The 19,163-nt window shown below is 36.2% G+C and overlaps 3 protein-coding genes across 4 annotated transcripts; 2 read left to right on the top strand and 1 right to left on the bottom strand.

Annotated features, from left to right (window-relative positions):
* Window positions 1–1,818: 1,818 nt before the first annotated feature.
* Window positions 1,819–9,702, top strand: LOC18591894 (Putative serine esterase family protein). 2 transcript variants are annotated; one of them, XM_088809162.1, is made up of 16 exons: window positions 1,819–2,168; window positions 2,601–2,985; window positions 3,062–3,147; window positions 3,632–3,786; window positions 4,197–4,261; window positions 4,433–4,627; window positions 4,843–4,900; window positions 5,480–5,725; window positions 5,833–6,038; window positions 6,845–7,034; window positions 7,160–7,219; window positions 7,297–7,551; window positions 7,893–8,151; window positions 8,235–8,440; window positions 8,597–8,647; window positions 8,849–9,702. In XM_088809162.1, exons 2-16 carry the CDS (start codon window positions 2,810–2,812, stop codon window positions 9,137–9,139), a joined length of 2,499 nt encoding a protein of 832 aa, XP_088665288.1. In that variant the 5' UTR covers window positions 1,819–2,168; window positions 2,601–2,809; the 3' UTR covers window positions 9,140–9,702. The 2 variants fall into 2 exon arrangements, with proteins under 2 accessions (XP_088665288.1, XP_017981618.1); XM_018126129.2 differs by having other exon boundaries at window positions 1,821–2,168; window positions 5,833–5,966.
* A 669-nt stretch (window positions 9,703–10,371) lies between these two features.
* On the top strand, window positions 10,372–15,596 carry XK-2 (xylulose kinase-2). Its single transcript, XM_007018308.3, has 11 exons — window positions 10,372–10,775; window positions 11,176–11,830; window positions 11,971–12,059; window positions 12,492–12,556; window positions 13,205–13,260; window positions 13,952–14,072; window positions 14,156–14,230; window positions 14,314–14,367; window positions 14,687–14,781; window positions 14,868–15,042; window positions 15,239–15,596. Exons 1-11 carry the CDS (start codon window positions 10,717–10,719, stop codon window positions 15,466–15,468), a joined length of 1,674 nt encoding a protein of 557 aa, XP_007018370.2. The 5' UTR covers window positions 10,372–10,716; the 3' UTR covers window positions 15,469–15,596.
* A 394-nt stretch (window positions 15,597–15,990) lies between these two features.
* Window positions 15,991–17,983, bottom strand: LOC18591892 (tubulin alpha-1 chain). The gene is made up of 3 exons (XM_007018307.3): window positions 17,768–17,983; window positions 16,894–17,499; window positions 15,991–16,807 (listed from the first exon to the last, which is right to left on the bottom strand). The coding sequence occupies exons 1-3, from the start codon at window positions 17,858–17,860 to the stop codon at window positions 16,151–16,153; spliced, it is 1,356 nt and encodes a 451-aa protein (XP_007018369.1). The 5' UTR covers window positions 17,861–17,983; the 3' UTR covers window positions 15,991–16,150.
* Window positions 17,984–19,163: the final 1,180 nt, after the last annotated feature.

Genomic DNA, 19,163 nt, shown 5'->3' with positions numbered 1-19,163 from the left:
TCAACACTTGGTATATCTTAGTGCTATAACTTAACAAGAGGTGGTAGCTAGCAACTTGTTTGAAGAGTCAAGAGAACAGAAATTCCATGTTAAACATGACCCTGACAAATTTTTCTACATGAGAAGATTCCCTTTGAATTTCCCTTATCGGCACATGCAACATTATATATATATATATATATATATATATATATTATAATCTCCTTACCTAAACCAGTAATTGATCTATAAAACTTTGAAATTTTTGACCTTGTTAGTAGTTGTTATTCTGTTGACTATGGAAACCAACTAACCACCCCACCTGGCCCATGATATATTCAAAAAGGGTCCATGGAGACAGAAAGAATATGGCCTCCATTCTCATAGCTGTAAAGCCTTTAGCCCACTTTGTATTTTCTTATTTCTAAGTAAACCTCAACCCTGGTTTCAATCCTTGGAAGTCATGCCTGTATGTATATTCCCACTTTTTCTGTAAGACTTCGGTTCGCCCCACAGGCCACAGATTGTAATTCCCATAATGGACCACCATGATCCGTCCAGAGAAAAATAATTGCCATCTGTATTATTGTTATTATTATTATTTCCTTTTGGCCCAGCCTAGACACCTAGCCAGTATGAGTCCAAAATGGGCTGTAAAACTTTTTTGACAAAATACCTGGGAAATGTCCCCTGGCCTTGTTACATGCTGCACGTGACTGTCCCATCTATCTTCGTTTTGGCTCATTATTGTTTTCTTGGAATGGCTTTGGCTTTTTGGCCTTTCCTTCAATCATGACCAAATTTAATGCCCTGATTTCCTCCCAGGGGCACGTATACGACCACTAGCCTTGTTCCCTCCCCCTCCTCTTTTTGACTAGAAACAGCTTTAGAAAAGCCTCTTTTATCACGTGGAAATAATTCTGGCTCGCCGACTCATAATTCAAGCCTGTGCAGTATCAAAATACTATAAGATCTTAAATACTTTGCATTTACTTATTTTGACAACAAATTTATGACAAATAGGTTGTTATAAGTATGAGTAGAGATGTCAATAACTATCTTATAATAGGATATCTGGTAATATATGACTTGATTAAAAAAAATTAGAATATTTCATAATTAATTTTAAATATAATTGGAATAGTAAAATTGTTACTCATAATGAATTTAGATAATATTTGGATAGTAATATTAAGATACATACAATTTGAATTCAATTATAAATAATAATTTTTACTTTATTTTTATTTATAAAATTTTTAGAATTAGTACAATATTTATTAAAATTTATTAATGGTTATAAATATAATTTAAATCATAATTTTTTTATGAAGTAACTTCAAATTATTAATTTAATTTTTATTAATAATGGACATAAAAATTAAATTTAAATTTATTTTAATTAAATATTTAATTGATACGTATATTCAATAAGTAATTTTTTAAATTTTCGAATAGGAATTCAGATAATAATTTTAAAATTTAAGTGAGTATGTATAGGTTCTGCTACCTAATCAAATATTCCAGTTTAGATCAAAATATCTAAAAAATAATAAATATTTTAATCATTGACATTTTTTATTATTTTATTTATTTAATAAAAAATTTACATTTTGAATAGTATAATGAATACAATAAATTTAAATTGAATCATTTAAATGAAATTTTGAAATTATAGTATAAGAATAATTGTTTTGTGGGAAGAAAAAATAAATCTTAATCATGATTGTAACTAAAATAAGTAACTAATTAACATCTTAATAATGGGCTTAACTCCTAAGTTGCGAAGGTCAATAGACGGAGGGGCGACCCGAACCAAGACCGAGGTTTGACGAGAAGGGGCCGTTGTTGGTGTTATTATTGTGGTCGTTCCGGTCTGGTCTAGTTGGACGGATTTTGGCGCAAAGCAAGACAGCCTCGTGCGTGTAATTGCACTCCAAAACAACACGTTAAACGAGGACATCATCGTAAAATTGACTAGCCAAACATAGAGAAAAGAAATTTAAAACATCCTTTTAAAAAAAAAAATTCAAAAACAAGATCACCGTATTCCACGAGATCTTTATTTCATTTCCATTTCTTTAATAATCTCCCCCTTTTTTTTACCTGTAGCTATAACACCAAAAAGCTGCAAACCCTAGCTCCGGATTTTGTCCCACAAAAAAATAAATTTGCAGATCTGAGCCCAGGTTTGACCTTCTTCTGTTTCTTTCTCGTACTTGTTTTTTTTTTTTTTTTGCTTATCATTGGCTTTTTTTATTATTTGCATTTACTTTTATTCAATCATCCATTTCATGTCCTTTTTGCTTTTTTTTTTTTTGTATTTGTTGAGGTTGTAAATTAACTTCACAGTTTAATTTTGAAGAAAGATAGCTCGATTCTGTTAATAATATCAGAATGTTTTTTTCTTTTTTCTTTTATATAAAAAAACTAATTACCTAGGTTTAAACAGCAATGTTGTTATAAAATAGCTGCCTTTAATGCCAAAGAATTAAGTGCTTCATTAACATTTATCATATTCTAATTCTACTTTGAAGTTCGGAGAAAACTATGCGGTTACTGATTTTGGAATTATTATAATTTTTATTTAAAGTTTGTTTGTTATAATTCCTTGTCTGCAGCCATTGGCATTTATTCTGTACAAGGGGAATTAAAGACTGCGGATCGTATAAGAGAGTTCTTTAGAGTCTTGGTTTTATGCATGGTTGCTTTGTTCTTGGATGATTCTATGAGAGTCAAGAAAATGCGGTTTTGAGCAGGACGCTGGATATTGTTACTTAAGAGTGAAAAATAAAAGAGGGATGCGAGTTTTGTGGATACTGGATCACATATGTTACGACGTCTTGGATGGTTAATTGGCTTGAATAATAAAAGTGGACAAGCAAAGAAGTTACCAGATGCAAAGCCACTCCTGGCTAAAGTACAGCCAGCGGTCATGTTGGACACTGTCCAGGAGATTGCAATTTACATCCATAGGTTTCATAACCTTGACCTTTTCCAGCAAGGGTATGGGGTATTTTTGTATTTTTTTGTTTATTTGAATTGTGCATCACATTCTTCTTACGTTTCTTTGCGTGCTTAGATGGTATCAACTTAAGATTACTATGAGATGGGATGATGATGAGCATGATTCTGTAGCGACGCCTGCGAGAGTTGTGCAATATGAAGGTAATTTGTTGAAATTATAGTCGCCTTTTCTTCTAATGCTCATTATACATTTGCCTCCATTCCTTCCTAAAACAATGTGATAATTGTCTTAAGTTGAAATGAATTTTAAAAAAATTTATTATTTGTTATTCTAGTCAAGCATATATTATTAACCTATAAAACATTTGAAATGTAGCTACATTCTGGCATTTTGTATTGAAACTGGTCCCTTTAGAGAGACTTAAACAGGAACCTTGCAGTTCACAAAATTGGGGAGTGCCACGGCTGATAGAAGCATATGCTATATAATGCAATTGAAGTAAACAAATTTATTTTCCTTTAAAACTCGACCATTGGTTTTCTTCTTGATCAATGGTGAATATGTTTGAAACTATTTGTTGTTTTCACCTACTTTTAAAAATTTCATTTACTACACTCTCAAAGTGTAATGCAATGGTCTTTTCAAACTGTGCTTTTTCTTAATAAGATCAGAAAAATGTTGCAGCTCCAAATCTTGGTTCTGATGATGGATATGGCATATGGCGGATTGATGATACAGACAACAGTTTTGCGACGCAGCCTTTTCGAATCAAATATTCTAGACAGGATGTTCTTTTATCAGTCATGGTTGCATTTGATCTACCTCTTACTGAAAACGAGGTAGGCAGTCTCTCTCTCTCTGCACACACCCACACCCACACACTATACACTCCTTTGGCAGGGGGGCTGACTCCATACATTGCCTTAACTTGCATGGCTCTAAACCGCCAGTACCACTGACTAAAATCCTCATTAGTAAATACGTCACTTAATGTTAGTCTATGAGAGATTGGAGTTTTTACTCTTATTAAGATGCTAAAATCTCAACTCCAACCATATGAGAAATAGAAATGACATTGGACTTTCTTGAAAGTAATGATGTTAATCAGTATTTATTCTTCAATTAATTTTGGTATTCAGAAAGGGCATGCATAGAAGCTTTTCTACTTTGGGTGGTTTGGCTATTGTCGAGCCATTAGAGGTCCATATTTCTATGTCCTATTATGGTGCTGATGATCATTATCTGACAGGGTCCTTCCTCTTCAGCTGTCATTTTGAAGTTTGAGCTTCTGTATGCTCATGTATTGGAGAATGGGTAAGTTGAGGTCCTGTCTTCATATTACTGCACGATCAAAATTTAAAGTTGTACTTTTTTTCGTTGTTCGTGTGGGTGTGCATGCATGCGTGCGTGTTTTATTTCTCATTATTTTCTTTTGCATGAGTTAAAAGAAGATGCCCAAAATTGATTGGAATGCACTGCATTCAGTTTTGAGTTTCAGGCTTCTCCTGATGGTTGCCCTGCTGCTGTCCATGAATTCCGAATCCCTCCTAAAGCTCTTTTAGGACTGCATTCATATTGCCCTGTTTATTTTGATGCATTTCATGCCGTTCTTGTTGATGTAAGTGTTCACATCAGTCTGCTAAAAGCTGGTTCTCGCAAGGCCCCAACGAAGGTACCCAGGTTTGTCGCAGATTCTAGAAACAACAATGGCTAACCTTCTCACCAGTCATGTTCCTTTCTTTACCCCTTTTGAACCTGTTTTTTTTTTTCCTGGTTTTGGGGTTTAGGGTGGTTCTTGGTGGAAATGAGAGAAAGGGAGAGGGGTGGTTTCAATTATTAAGTAAATTGTGCTCTGTTGATGTGTTGAAGTAACTTGACCAGTTGAATTTTTTCAGCGCTCCTTATACTGCCACTGATGATGTTGCTGGTGAAAGTATTGATGGATCAACTCAGGTTTGTTTGAATATTCATATACGATAACCTGCCCCTGTTCACAGCTTGGTCTATTTGTGCATCTGCTTAATTGTGGCTAAACATTCAATAGTTGATGTTTTGTTTTGTTCTGTGTTTTTGGGTGATACACCAACGCTATTGGCTGAAAAAAGAATGTGGCTTGGGGAATATCACACATATAAATGTTTTGTGGCTACAATATAAACTCAGAATCTAGCCTACAGGGTGTACACATGAGACCGAGAAATTTAGGACCTACAGTTAAAGTTAATATAATCATAGAAATAAAGTGCTTATTTTGGGGGTTACTTTATTCATTGGAGTGGTGGAAATTGTGGGTGTATTGGAGTGATTGGAATTTATGAATATCATGAGGCTTGTATTTAAAATAAAAATGTTAGATATAGCCTTTTAGTGTTTTATTTCTAAGTATTGTGGGTTTAATAAAATTCTTTTTTGGGGGATAAAAATCATTAGAACTTCTTGAGGATTTACTTAGGAAATAGTTGAAATTCATCTTATAATGTCCTTGATAATCAATAATTTATGTATTGATAGTTCAATTATGTGATTGACCAGGTGCTGGATGAAGGGTCTTCTACTGATCTGAAACAGGTCATGCTTGTTAAGGCATTATTAAATGCTCGTGACACACTGCTTGGAGAGCTACAAAAACTTGGCAATGCTATTAATCAAGCTGTTGATTTAAATGAATTTACATCCAAAATGAACGATTTAAAGTTATTTGATACCTTCCTTCAAGCAAATGAGGTTACTGCTGATGGTGAAGTTTCAGGACAAGGCAAGCCACAAAATGGTCTTGAGGTCCTTGTTTTATTTTATCTAGCACTGCACTCGTATTCCTATTTTTCATTTCTATTGTTTTTTAGTTTTTATAGATTAAAATTATAATAGCTTCCTCTCTTTAACAGCGAGTAAATGGCAGATCAGAATTTCAAAGTGATAGATTGCTCCAGAATTTATCCAAGGAAGATATAATTAAAATGTTTCATATATCGGGTGATCAAATGTTATATTTATGGAACTCTTTTCTGAATTTCCACAGGTTAGCTTATGCATTTTTACTTCCAGTTGTTGCTGCTGTCATTAGACATTTTCTCCCAAATATTGCAGGCTTGTTAGTCTCAGTCTCCTATTTATTAACACTGAGTCTTTTACATCATCTTAATATATTACATTCAGCTACCTATGTTTTGTACCAATCAATTTGTTACACAAATGTGTGCCAAATAGTGACCATTTTTGAATTATATGCAGTAATAGTAGCAATTGAAACTTTGCCACTTGGGTTCAGCTCATGTGGTAAGGATGGGGTGGTGTTTTGGTAGAATCTTAAGTTGGATTTGTAGTACTCCCTCTTGTTTGGAAAAAGAAATGTTACAACCATGATAGATGCTTTTAAAAAGCCTTCAAATTGAAAGAAAGGATTTTCTGGATTATTGAATAAAGAGTTTCATTTGAATCATAATTTATCTTAAAGCTAATTCTTTCTATGGACATTTGATATCCCTGGTTGACATGCACACTGCAAGTTTGAACGTGTTTACTGACTGCATTTATTGGTTAAATTTATGCTGTTGTAGTATGTTTGATGCTGTACCTTGACGTATCTTAAGTAATATGGATAGCGTCAGGGCATTTGTTGTGACCCTGTGATGCTGTTGGGATTATCAACTTGCTAATTAAGGAGGCCAATTATTGAGTTGTGGTTAAACTCAAAGTACTTTTCCTGGATCATGTAATGGAACAATGCCTTCAATTTACTTTGGCTCCAAATATTTGCTTGGACCTCCACTTATTTGGACTTTACTGATCTTTTTATCCCTAACTAGTAACTACCTATCAGTAGAAAAGATGTGTTGAGCCTCTTAATATAGCTTTAGTATCTGTGCTTAAAGGTGTTGAAATTGTATTTCTTTCCAGGGATAACAAAACACAGATATTTGAATTCCTTCGTGATGCATGGGCTAAGGATCGAAGAGCTGAATGGTCAATATGGATGGTATACTCCAAGGTTGAAATGCCTCATCATTATATAAATGGCAGTTTTGATGAGTCTTCCCACCAAATTGTGCATAAAAGGGGTTCAAGCTTGTGGAAGTTAACTGATGATGTAAATAAACATTTATGTTTTCATTGTGTAAATATGTTGCACTTGGCTTATGTATTCGGTAATGAGCAACAATGGTTTTCACTTCTTAGTTTCTAATTTTGGAAAATTGATCTTGTGGATTGCAGCCTGCACAGATAGCAGCTATGCGGGCTGAGCTTCATCGGCGAAGTATTGCACAAATGAGGGTAAGTTCTTGTGTTTAGTGCTTATTGTCCTTGGTTCCAAATATCTTAGTTTACCAGCAAGGATTGTTCGCAAACAGATTAACAATCGATCAATCCAAGACATGCAAATATTTGGAGATCCTTCAGGAATTCCTATTGTAATTATAGAACGTGTGATGAATGCACCTCGTCGCACTTTTAGTGATAAATCATACTTGAGGAATTTGGATATAATGGATTCAGCAACCTCACACACTGGTCTTAGTTCTGAAGCTGGGAAAAGGCCATCAAGTACAAGTGCCCTACAAAACGGGCGTGATTTGAAGATTGTTGTCTTTGTCCATGGGTTTCAGGCAAGTTCGCTCTCCCACGCTTGTTTCTTGGGTTGTAGTTTTGTTGCCTTAATTCAATCTTGTCTATTCCCAATGAATCATTTGACTCTGAGTATGTTTTAATAAACACCTGAAGTAATTTTATGCACATTGAAGGACACTTAAACTATAACTTCCCAAAATTGAACATATGGGTATGTGCCAATCAGTTTAGTGTGCAAAGCCTATTCTTTCTTTTATGGTTTTGATAGTTAGGAAGTCTTATTTGATGTTTATATGATTATGACCCTTGTTATGTTTAGCATTGTCATTTTAGAGACAGATTAGTGAGTGAATTAGTTAATTTGTCTAATCCTAAATAGGGGCATCATCTGGATTTGCGGCTTGTTCGGAATCAATGGCTTTTGATAGATCCCAAGATAGAGTTTCTAATGTCAGAGGTAAATGAAGAGAAAACATCTGGAGACTTCAGAGAAATGGGACTAAGGCTGGCACATGAAGTGATTTCTTTTGTTAAAAAGAAAATGGATAAAGCTTCAAGATCAGGACGCTTGAGAGATATCAAACTTAGTTTTGTTGGGCACTCTATTGGAAACATCATAATTAGAACAGCATTAGCGGGTAGATGGTCTTGTTCTTGAAGTTGTGTTTCCCATTTTTACTATTTTGAAATGTCTGTTAGAAATGTGCATTTCTTTCTGCAGAGAGTGCTATGGAACCTTACCTAAGATTCCTCCATACATATGTATCGCTATCTGGTCCACACTTGGGATATCTATACAGTTCAAATTCTTTATTCAATTCTGGGCTGTGGCTTTTGAAGAAGCTCAAGGGTACACAATGCATTCATCAGCTCACTTTTACAGATGATCCAGATATCCGTAACACTTTCTTCTACAAACTTTGTAAGGTATGAAGAACAAAGTCACATTCTGGTTTAAGTTTTCCGTTCTTCCTATTTATTACCCTCTATTGTCTTGATTGAAAATTTTGCTTAAGACATGTCAGAAATATAAACCTTATTTCAAGCGCTGAAGTTCTGAAACGGTTTCTTTTCCTCTTGCAGCAAAAAACACTGGAAAATTTCAAGCATATAATCCTCCTCTCTTCGCCCCAGGTATTCCATGCCTATTGCAGAGTATTTGTCTTCTTGAACTTGTTTCAATCATTGGGCTGTTTGTGAGTTTTGATGAAAACTGAAGAGTTTAATTTAGAACTGTTTAGTGATAATAGAATAACTGCATAATTTAAAGGTTCATTGGATGTTCAGTGTTATCCTTCTACCCATAAGGTTATTGACAGAGGACATGTCTTTCAGGATGGTTATGTTCCATATCATTCTGCCAGAATTGAGTCATGCCGGGCAGCATCAATGGACTACTCCAAAAAGGGAAAAGCATTTTTGGAGATGTTGAATGACTGCTTGGACCAGATACGGGCCCCTACCTCTGAGCAGCGGGTGTTCATGCGTTGTGATGTCAACTTTGACACATCCTCATATGGCAGGAACTTAAACACATTCATTGGACGAGCTGCTCATATAGAGTTTTTGGAGTCGGATATTTTTGCTCGGTTCATAATGTGGTCATTCCCAGATCTATTTAAGTAAATTATTGTGGGAGTCCAAGCCTGGTATCTAGATAGGTTGCCGATTGCAGAGCCCGTGATCTCTGTTTCTAGTTTTCAAGCATCACAGAGCAACACTGGCCTTGCATTTGGTGTAGGGTGTGAACGGTAGCCACATTCTTGCACATTGGACGCGTGGATAGATGCATTGAGATGGTAGCCGCTGTAAATTATTGGGTTGAAGATGCTTCTTTCGAAAGGTTGTATCTTCATCTCGACGAGTTTTTTTCCCCTTTACACGAGCGTTGTTGGCTTAGCATATCTCAGAATACAATTTCAAGTTAGAGTGGCCAAGGTTTTTACAGTAGATATTGTCTAGAAAACTAGCAATGTAAATCCAGTAGGTTAGATTCACGTTGTCGATTTTACTCGATCACTGGGTTCGTAGCAGAGAGAATGATCATGCATGTAAACAAGCCGAAGCAGGGGAGTGGATTCTGCACACAATGAGTGCAGCACTATAATTTAGGTTGACATTTCCTACTTATGTGAATATTATGCTGACTTGTTCCCCTCTGCAGCTGCTAATGGTATCGCATTTGTACTGTTTTAGGTTTTTTCTACAAATAAATACGAAGCAATATTTCCTTGCATAAAAGCTGCAAGACAGGCATTTCCATATGATGAGAAACCTAAATAATCTCATAAAAGACATGGGTGTAAAGGGTGAGCATGCCATTGATGGCTTACAGTTCTGTTTCAAACTTCAAAGAGGTTCAGCCCTGAAATTTTCCTTTGTTCTCCCTTTGTAGTGAGAGGGAACGAACGAGACTGAAATTGAGGAAAAAGGGTGCTGCGGGTGGTGAGAAAAATCAGTGTCATATATTCCAATTCTAATTAGTGAATTTATTAGTAGATATTTAATGGTTTTTGTATTTCAACAATTCACTGTGTGGGACTTATGAGAATTTTATTTTGAATTTCACATACAATAGAAAGTTTAAATATTGAATTATTTATTAACAATTACTCAATCATTTATCATGAAATTAAAATTAAAATAAACTTGATTTTTTTAAATTTGAAATAAATATGTTTTATAATGGAAATTAAACAGTCAACATTCAAGTGTGATTTAAGGTTCATTTTAATTGCTTAATGAATTAGTTATGGAAATAATCCAACCCAATCCTCTGGCAAAATCCAAAAAGGTAACAACAGTAAATATATTTTAATGGAACCAATGCTGATACGCTGACGTGGCATAACCGGATCTGCGAACTGACAAAACTTCCCCGGCCGAAACGAAATTCACGTCCACTAGAATTCTGTTTTGGTTGAAGGTTGACCAAGATTCTACCAGCAAAAGAATCCGTATTGGATAAACGTTAACAAAATAGGAAAACAATTGAAATATTTTATCCAACAAAAATCTCTCATATGAGTCAATATCCATATCCACTATTCCTATCTTATAGAACCTCTTGAGTTTTTAGATGTTAGTTATTGCTTTAATTGCCTTCACTATATAATCGAAACACCTGACTCAAGCTGCATTGCGGCTTCCTCTTCACTTCACTTGACCACACAAAGCATTGGGTTGCTTTTTTGTTTCCCAAGATGGCGGATTTATCTCTTCCTCATGGCGCTCTGTTCCTTGGTCTTGACAGCTCTACTCAGTAAGTCTGTCTTTGTCTCCGTTTAGTTTCATGATCCAATGTCATCGAGCAGAAACAAAAAGTTCCCATCTTGTCAAATTGTGTTTTTTTCTTATTCTGATGTTTAAAATAATGTTTTTTTTTTAAATTAAAAGAGTGAAAATTTGATGCTGTTATGATCAGGGTTTTAATCCTATGCCATTAAGCCAAAACTAGAAGTAACCCATGTTGCCATATTGTGTATTGTTCTTGTTATGTTATGAAAAATTTGGATTTTTGATGGTGTTATGATCAGGGCTTATCCAATTGGGTTTGTTTGTTTATTGAAAATTCTGTGTATTTTAAAAATTAGAATCTAACTACTGTGAATTCACCGTTTGAGATGCACCTTTGATCTTTTCCTTTTTCCCCTTCTATGAAGGTCGTTGAAGGCAACTGTTTTGGACTCCAATCTTGTGATTGTTGCTTCAGAGCTAATTCACTTTGACTCTGATTTGCCTCATTACAAGACCAAGGATGGGGTTTATAGAGACCCTTCTGATAATGGCAGAATTGTTTCACCCACCTTAATGTGGGTGGAGGCTTTGGATCTCATTCTTCAAAAACTATCTAAATCCAATTTGGATTTTGGGAAAATTGCTGCCATTTCTGGTAGTGGACAACAACATGGCAGTGTTTATTGGAAGAATGGTAGTTCTGTATTATTATCATCATTGGACCCCAAGAAGCCATTAGTTGATCAGCTTGGCAATGCCTTTTCTATTAACGAATCGCCAATATGGATGGACTGCAGCACCACAGTTCAGTGTAGAGAAATAGAGAAAGCTGTTGGAGGTGCATTGGAGTTGTCTAGAATTACAGGTTCACGTGCTTATGAGAGATATACAGGACCACAAATTCGGAAGATATTTCAGACACAACCTGAAGTTTATAAGAATACTGAGAGGATCTCTCTTGTTAGCTCTTTCATGGCATGTCTATTTATAGGGGCTTATGCTTGTATTGATGAAACTGATGGTGCAGGGATGAATTTGATGGATATAAAGCAAAGGGCTTGGTCTAAAGTTGCTTTAGAGGTTTGTTTGGCATGCTACCTAAATCTGTGTTTTTTGTTCCTTTATCAATCCCCAAACTCTTGTTGATTGATATTTCTTATGTTATTGATGTTTTTTTAAATGCTAAGGCTTTTATTGAAATGATGATATATTTGTTGCAGGCTACAGCTCCAGGTTTGGAGGAAAAGCTTGGAAAGCTAGCTCCTGCTCATGCTGTTGCTGGTTCTATAGCTTCCTATTTTGTGGATAGGTTTGTAGTATATTACTTGCTAAGAATTTGACCCTTGATGATCTGTTGCTAACATTTCAATGTTATTTTTGGGTTTGATTTGGTATAAAACTCATACCATTTGCATTGTCCATGATACATGCTTCCTTGTGGTGTCGAACCACACTCTACTTTGCATATAGTTTGTTTGGGCTTCAAATTTGTTAATGCTTATCTATACATTCTGGTAAAGTATTTGCATCTATGTATTTGATTTTGGTAGTGGTTGTGTACTTCAAATTTTGTGAAATTATGACTCTCCTAGATAATGAATGGTTACATATATTCCCCTTAGTATGCTACGATATTAATCAAAATACCCTTGTTTTGGTGCCTGTGTTTCTATAGGTATATTATGTTGCATCTCTCTGACTACATATAGAGACAGCTTGAAACTCATTAATATCTTTTCAGGTTTAAATTCAATAAGAATTGCCTGGTGGTTCATTGGTCTGGAGACAATCCTAACAGCTTAGCAGGTCCATGATTCTCCTGATCTATTTTAAATTGAATTCTTTCTGAGACTAATTCTGGTGCTACTCAATTATGCTGGTTTGCTAGTCAATCCCTTATGTTCTAATAGGTTATCATGTGTCTCCTTTCAACATTCATTCGACCTTCATTTCTACTTTAAGGAATATTATTCTGTCCTTCAAATTTTTAATCTATTACATAGAGGTCAAGACAGCATAAATGTATGTTGAAATACCTTCACTTTAGAAAACTCAGAAGAGGGGAAGAAAGAGATAAATACCAAAATCTGCCCCATCTTGATCTTTTACTTCACTTTACATACTCCCCAGAGCATTTGAAATTCTTTGTGGCGTAGACAGCCAGATAAATGTATGCACCAGTACCCAGCATCCATATCTGACTCAATACAACATAGCTTAAAGCATTAATAGATTCATTGGGGTAAGATGGGCCATGACAATATGATTAATTAAGAACTAAGGTAATGGTGGGAGAAAAGTAACAATAAACAACAAATAAATAACCATAATAGATTAAATTATCTCATACTGCTATTGACAATGTAGAGCTGGAAGGATAGCATCTGTATTTTGTATACTGTTAGAATTCTTTGTCTTAAGTTTTCATCAATTAAAAACATTTTGGGCATGCAGGTTTAACCCTAAACACTCCTGGTGATCTGGCAATCAGTTTGGGCACCAGTGACACTGTAAGTACTGTTTATGCTCTTTATTTGATCAATAACGATCTCCATGCTTTCTCTTATTCTTTGAAACTTCATATACAACCTCAGTGAGGAAATGTGTTAAGTCCCATGTCTGGTCAACGAAGATTCCTATGTGAAACTTTAAGTGGTAGGTCCTACTCCAAAGGTGCAATTCTTAGACTCCATTGAAGTTTTTGGTTGCTTTGTCTATGACAATACAACTTACCCTGAGTGTTTTGGAAGAGTTTCTCTTCAGGGTTCTGATTGCATGTGTACTGGTAATACTGTTTTGCTTTGTGTTTCATGTGCATCTCTTTTTTTCATGATCTCTGAAACTTTTCTATATGTTATCATGAGATAGATTCTTCCATTGGAAATTGTCAAATTGTTCTGCACTATACTTTCGTTTTTCCTTGAACAAATTGAACTTAATGCACTGCAAGCTCTTTCTTTGATCACCACAAACATATTTATGAAACATCAAACAAATGGATCGAATGACGTTTAGTAGTGGTACTATCTTTGAGAAATTGAACTTCCTTTTTGTAATATTTTTTTAGCTTTCCTCACTAGTTGCATTTCCCAGGCTTGCAAGTTATTGTTTAGTCTACTATGCAAACAGATTTAGATGTTAGTCTCTTAATCTGTGCCCTCACAGTGAAGTCTAACTTGATTCTGCCCATGTTTGTTGCAGGTATTTGGGATCACTAAGGATCCTCAACCAAGATTAGAAGGGCATGTTTTCCCAAATCCTGTTGACACAGAAGGCTACATGGTAATGTTGGTTTACAAAAATGGGTCTCTGACGCGTGAAGGTAGCAGAAATTCCTCCTTTTTTGTTTGAGATGAAGCTGGTTGTGATTTCTAATTATCTAACATGGCCTCCATGTTAATTTAGATGTTCGTAATCGCTATGCGGAGAAATCTTGGGATGTTTTCAACAAATTTCTAGAGCAAACTCCTCCACTAAATGGTCAGTAAATACGTTCTTTTACTCACCTCTCCTGAATATGAAAGTTATTTGTTCTCTATTTCTCATTCAATTTGCTGAAACAGGTGGGAAGATAGGTTTCTATTACAAGGAGCATGAGATCCTTCCTCCTCTGCCTGGTAGGTTTCAAGTTTTTTCTTCTTGCATGTCTAAGGTTTCAGTGAGGAGATTACCTGTTAATTGGATTGTTTAGTTTCATAATTATTTTGCTACTAATACAAGAAGATCATTAATTGGCGTGCACTGTAGTCAATTGAATGATGGAATAAATATGAACAGCATAGGAAAATTTTTATGATGGGATACTTTGATATGGTGATCTTTCAATACACATGCAACCTTGGAATAAGTCATATTTACATCATAATTTAATATCTAAGCAATCTACAACCTTTCCAAGCCTTGAATAATCAACTAAGAGGTTCTTTGCACATTCAGTTGGATTCCATCATTACCTTCTTGAAAATTTCACTGGTGAAACTGTGGATGGCTTGAATGAACAAGAAGTGCTAGAATTCGATCCTCCTTCTGAGGTAATTAGTTATAAAATAGTTTTGTGTTATAAACTGATGAATTTCTACTACGGCTCTTTATTGAAAAGCAATTGATTTTTTTGCAGGTTCGAGCCTTGATTGAGGGCCAATTTCTCTCGATGCGTGCTCATGCAGAAAGATTTGGAATGCCTTCTCCTCCAAAACGAATCATTGCTACTGGTGGAGCATCAGCAAATCAAAGCATTCTGAGCTCAATTGCATCCATCTTTGGTTGTGATGTTTATACAGTCCAAAGACCTGGTATGTTGCTATATGTTGTTTTCTGCATTGGTTTACAGCAAACCATTGAATGCAATGAACTCAGCCCAGATTTGTGCCAATTTCAGATTTTCAATCTATATATGTTTGTCATATTAAGGTTTAGAACTTAACCCTGTCTGAAGTACATAGCACATTGTGTGAAGTCTGAATTATCCGATTCTTGTTTCTTTGGCAGATTCGGCATCTCTAGGAGCTGCATTGAGGGCCGCTCATGGTTGGCTGTGCAGCAAGAAAGGCAGTTTTGTTCCGATCTCGTCGATGTACAAGGCCTTGGACAAGACATCTCTCAGCTGCAAGCTCTCCATGACTGCTGGAGACCAAAATCTGGTTTCCAAGTATGCCATACTGATGAAGAAGAGAACGGAAATTGAGAACCGCCTTGTCAAAAAGTTGGGCCGTTGCTAGATGTAAAATCAGTTCAATGAGGTGTGAGAAGGGGGGTCTGAGTGAGAGAGACTTTGTGATAAATGTCTACAAACAACAATAAAAGTTATTTCGTGATTAATTAAAGTTATTTTCACCTTATTGTTTAATCAGTCTAACATGGTTATGCTCTTCTTAAACCTTATTCTCTTTTCAATTTATTTCGTTCATCAATAGTGTCAATTGATATATGTTTGTAAACTGAAAATAAAGGGTTTTTACGTCAAGTCTATTAATTTTTTAAATAAATATTTCACTTAAGAAAAATTATGAAAAAATTAAAATATTTTTTATTAATTAAAAAAATTATTAAGGTCTAACATTCACTATGAAGAGCTCTGTTGTCATAAAACATTATACTTTTTAAGTTTTAATTGAAATTTTAAATGAGTTTATAAGTTTTCAAAAGACATTCTGTTTTTAAAAAAAAAAATTACTGGACACATAGGTTTATATGCATGTTTAAGTTGTAACAAAGTTGGAAACCTCTCATACGGCAAAGTCTTTACAAAAACTTATTCATTGAAAATATGAAGAACTGGATACTTCACCCAAAGTAACCAAAAACATTCAAAAAACGAGATTCAGCCACCAAATCTGTGACATAAATTGGAAGCAACACAAAGAACATCTGAGTAGCAAATATATCAAGGCAGTCCTTCCCTCAGTACTCCTCGCCCTCATCCCCTTCGTCTCCTTCACCAGACTCAGCACCAACTTCCTCATAATCTTTTTCCAGTGCAGCAAGATCCTCACGAGCCTCTGAGAACTCTCCTTCCTCCATTCCCTCACCGACATACCAGTGCACAAAGGCACGCTTGGCATACATGAGATCAAATTTGTGGTCAATGCGGGAGAACACTTCTGCAACACTGGTTGAGTTAGAGATCATGCAGACAGCCCTCTGCACCTTGGCAAGGTCACCTCCTGGAACAACGGTTGGTGGCTGGTAGTTGATACCACACTTAAATCCAGTTGGGCACCAATCGACAAATTGGATAGTTCGCTTGGTCTTGATAGTGGCCACAGCAGCATTCACATCTTTGGGCACAACATCACCTCGGTACATGAGGCAACAGGCCATGTACTTCCCATGGCGTGGGTCACATTTGGCCATCATGGAAGAAGGCTCAAATGCACTGTTGGTGATCTCAGCCACTGATAATTGCTCATGGTAAGCCTTCTCAGCAGAAATAACAGGGGCATATGAGGAAAGCATAAAATGGATCCTGGGGTAGGGGACCAGGTTAGTCTGGAACTCAGTCACATCCACATTCAAGGCCCCATCAAACCTCAAAGAGGCAGTAAGAGATGAGATAACCTGAAACACACATGCCAAACGCCAGTCATAAACTATGCTCATTAAACATGACAGATCAGAATATTTGTAAGATTTCTTATCAATACCTGAGAGACAAGGCGGTTAAGATTGGTGTAAGTGGGCCGTTCAATGTCCAGAGATCGCCTGCAGATGTCATATATTGCTTCGTTATCAAGAAGCACAGCAACATCAGTGTGCTCCAGGAGCGAATGGGTGGACAGCACACTGTTGTATGGCTCTACAACAGATGTAGAAACCTGAGGTGAAGGATAGACAGTGAAACCAAGCTTGGACTTCTTTCCGTAGTCAACAGAGAGACGCTCCAAGAGAAGGGATCCAAGACCGGAACCAGTACCACCTCCAACAGCATTAAAGACCAAGAATCCCTGTAGCCCAGTACAGTTATCCGCAAGCTTTCGGATACGATCCAAGCAGAGATCGACAATCTCTTTTCCAATTGTGTAATGGCCACGAGCAAAATTGTTGGCAGCATCTTCTTTGCCACTGATTAGTTGCTCAGGGTGGAACAGCTGGCGGTACGTTCCAGTCCTCACTTCATCGATGACAGTAGGCTCGAGATCAACAAATACGGCACGAGGGACATGCTTTCCGGCACCAGTTTCGCTGAAAAAGGTGTTGAAAGCATCGTCTCCTCCACCAACAGTCTTATCACTTGGCATTTGGCCATCAGGCTGAAAAAAGAAATTTCACAAAAGAAAAAAACGGACTACATTTAGAAAAATTGTACCATAATAATTCACATTCTAAAACCTAGATCTTGCCTAACTTATCGAACATAAACTAAATCGTTCAGCTAACATTTCAATCGAACCAGATCTATCGGTTTAATAAGTTCTATTACAACAAGAGAAACCTAATCACGCAACAAATTCAAATAACATTGAAAGATTTAAACAGAAATGAGGAAAAGAAATCTAAGAGCAGAGGAATGAAATTTACCTGAATGCCATGCTCGAGACAGTAAAGTTCCCAGCATGCATTGCCGACCTGAATACCGGCCTGACCGATGTGAATCGAAATACACTCTCTCATTTTTCTTTTGAAATTCAAAGAAATACAGAGGAAATTCTAAGAAAATGAGAGACAAATTTTTGCTTTGAAAAAGGGGAATGGGCGTTTATCAAGACGCCTTTGGGAATGTGAGATTTGAACTATTCTTTGGAGGGGTTTATATAGGAGATTCGGCAGAGGAAAATTTTAGAAAAAAAAAAAAAAAGAAATTGTGGTTGGACAAGCCAGCGTTAGTTAACCGTGGTTAATGATGCCAGCGAGGAGCGGGTGTCGTTAATGATAGCCAGCCTGGCTTTCTCTAACGGCCAATTAATCATGGTTCATCTATTAATTTCTCCCGCTTAATTTTGATTTTGATTTGGAATAAGGAAAAGGGCTGCGAATTTGTTCAAATTGCCGAGAGAGGCGCTATTTTTGTGTGCAGGAGAAGGGTGGTTTTGTCATTTTAGTGGTTGGCTCGTCGTAATTAGTCCTTTATAATTATAGATCTGGGGAACATGTGAATGCTGGTGAGTGGTGAATAGGTAGGCCATCAAAATTCAAAAAGAGAGCGGCTTTTACGTTACCATCAGTGGGCCCAATGATGGGAATAGGCTAATGGCTTTGACCCCTTGCCCTCATCTTTCTTTTTAACTTCAAAATTCGACAAACATGAATTGGAATTTATTTTCGAGGCTATCAAAATTCAAAAGAAATTGTTTTTATTTTTTAAAAAACTTAATCACATTTAATTTTAATTTTTTTAAAATTTTAAATTTACATTTTATAATAAAAGTGATATCATTTGATGTCTTGATAGCTGTCAGTGCATCCATCGAATATAAATTCTTATTTTTCTTTTTCTCTTTTGCTGATTTGGACAGGGCCAGAAGGATGGACTATGGGGAGTTGAGTGTCACCAGGGGATGCGTCTGAATTCCTTCGGGTTGGATCCGTTTGGGTTTTAAATCAATTGCCAAGATGTTTCGTGTTTGAGTTTTGAGCTGGATTTGAGACTTGGGCTTTTTCGGACCGATTACAGTTGGGTTACCATGAAGAAAATCCCGCTTATAGGATCTGCAAAGCCTCAGCTTAGCAGTACACTGGCGAACAATCAATATGGTTCTTGAATGGCTGATACTCCATTATTGAGACTTTTAGAGTTCAAGCAAAGATCGAAACACAAAGTCCCCAATTTGCAGTTACAGTAATTACACTCTTTGGGTTCTAGGGAATGGATAGAAAAGGGCAGCTACGAGGCGGCTGCAGCAGCGCCCCAACCACTTGAATAATTTTACTGTCTCATAAATGTCACAAACAGCTTCCGACAATTTCTATTTGGTCC

This window comes from Theobroma cacao, chromosome 8 (assembly GCF_053813885.1).
Source record: "Theobroma cacao isolate CCN51 chromosome 8, ASM5381388v1, whole genome shotgun sequence".
Lineage (NCBI taxonomy): Eukaryota > Viridiplantae > Streptophyta > Magnoliopsida > Malvales > Malvaceae > Theobroma > Theobroma cacao.
Note: the sequence above shows the minus strand (reverse complement) of the source record. Positions and strands in the feature narration are given on the sequence as shown.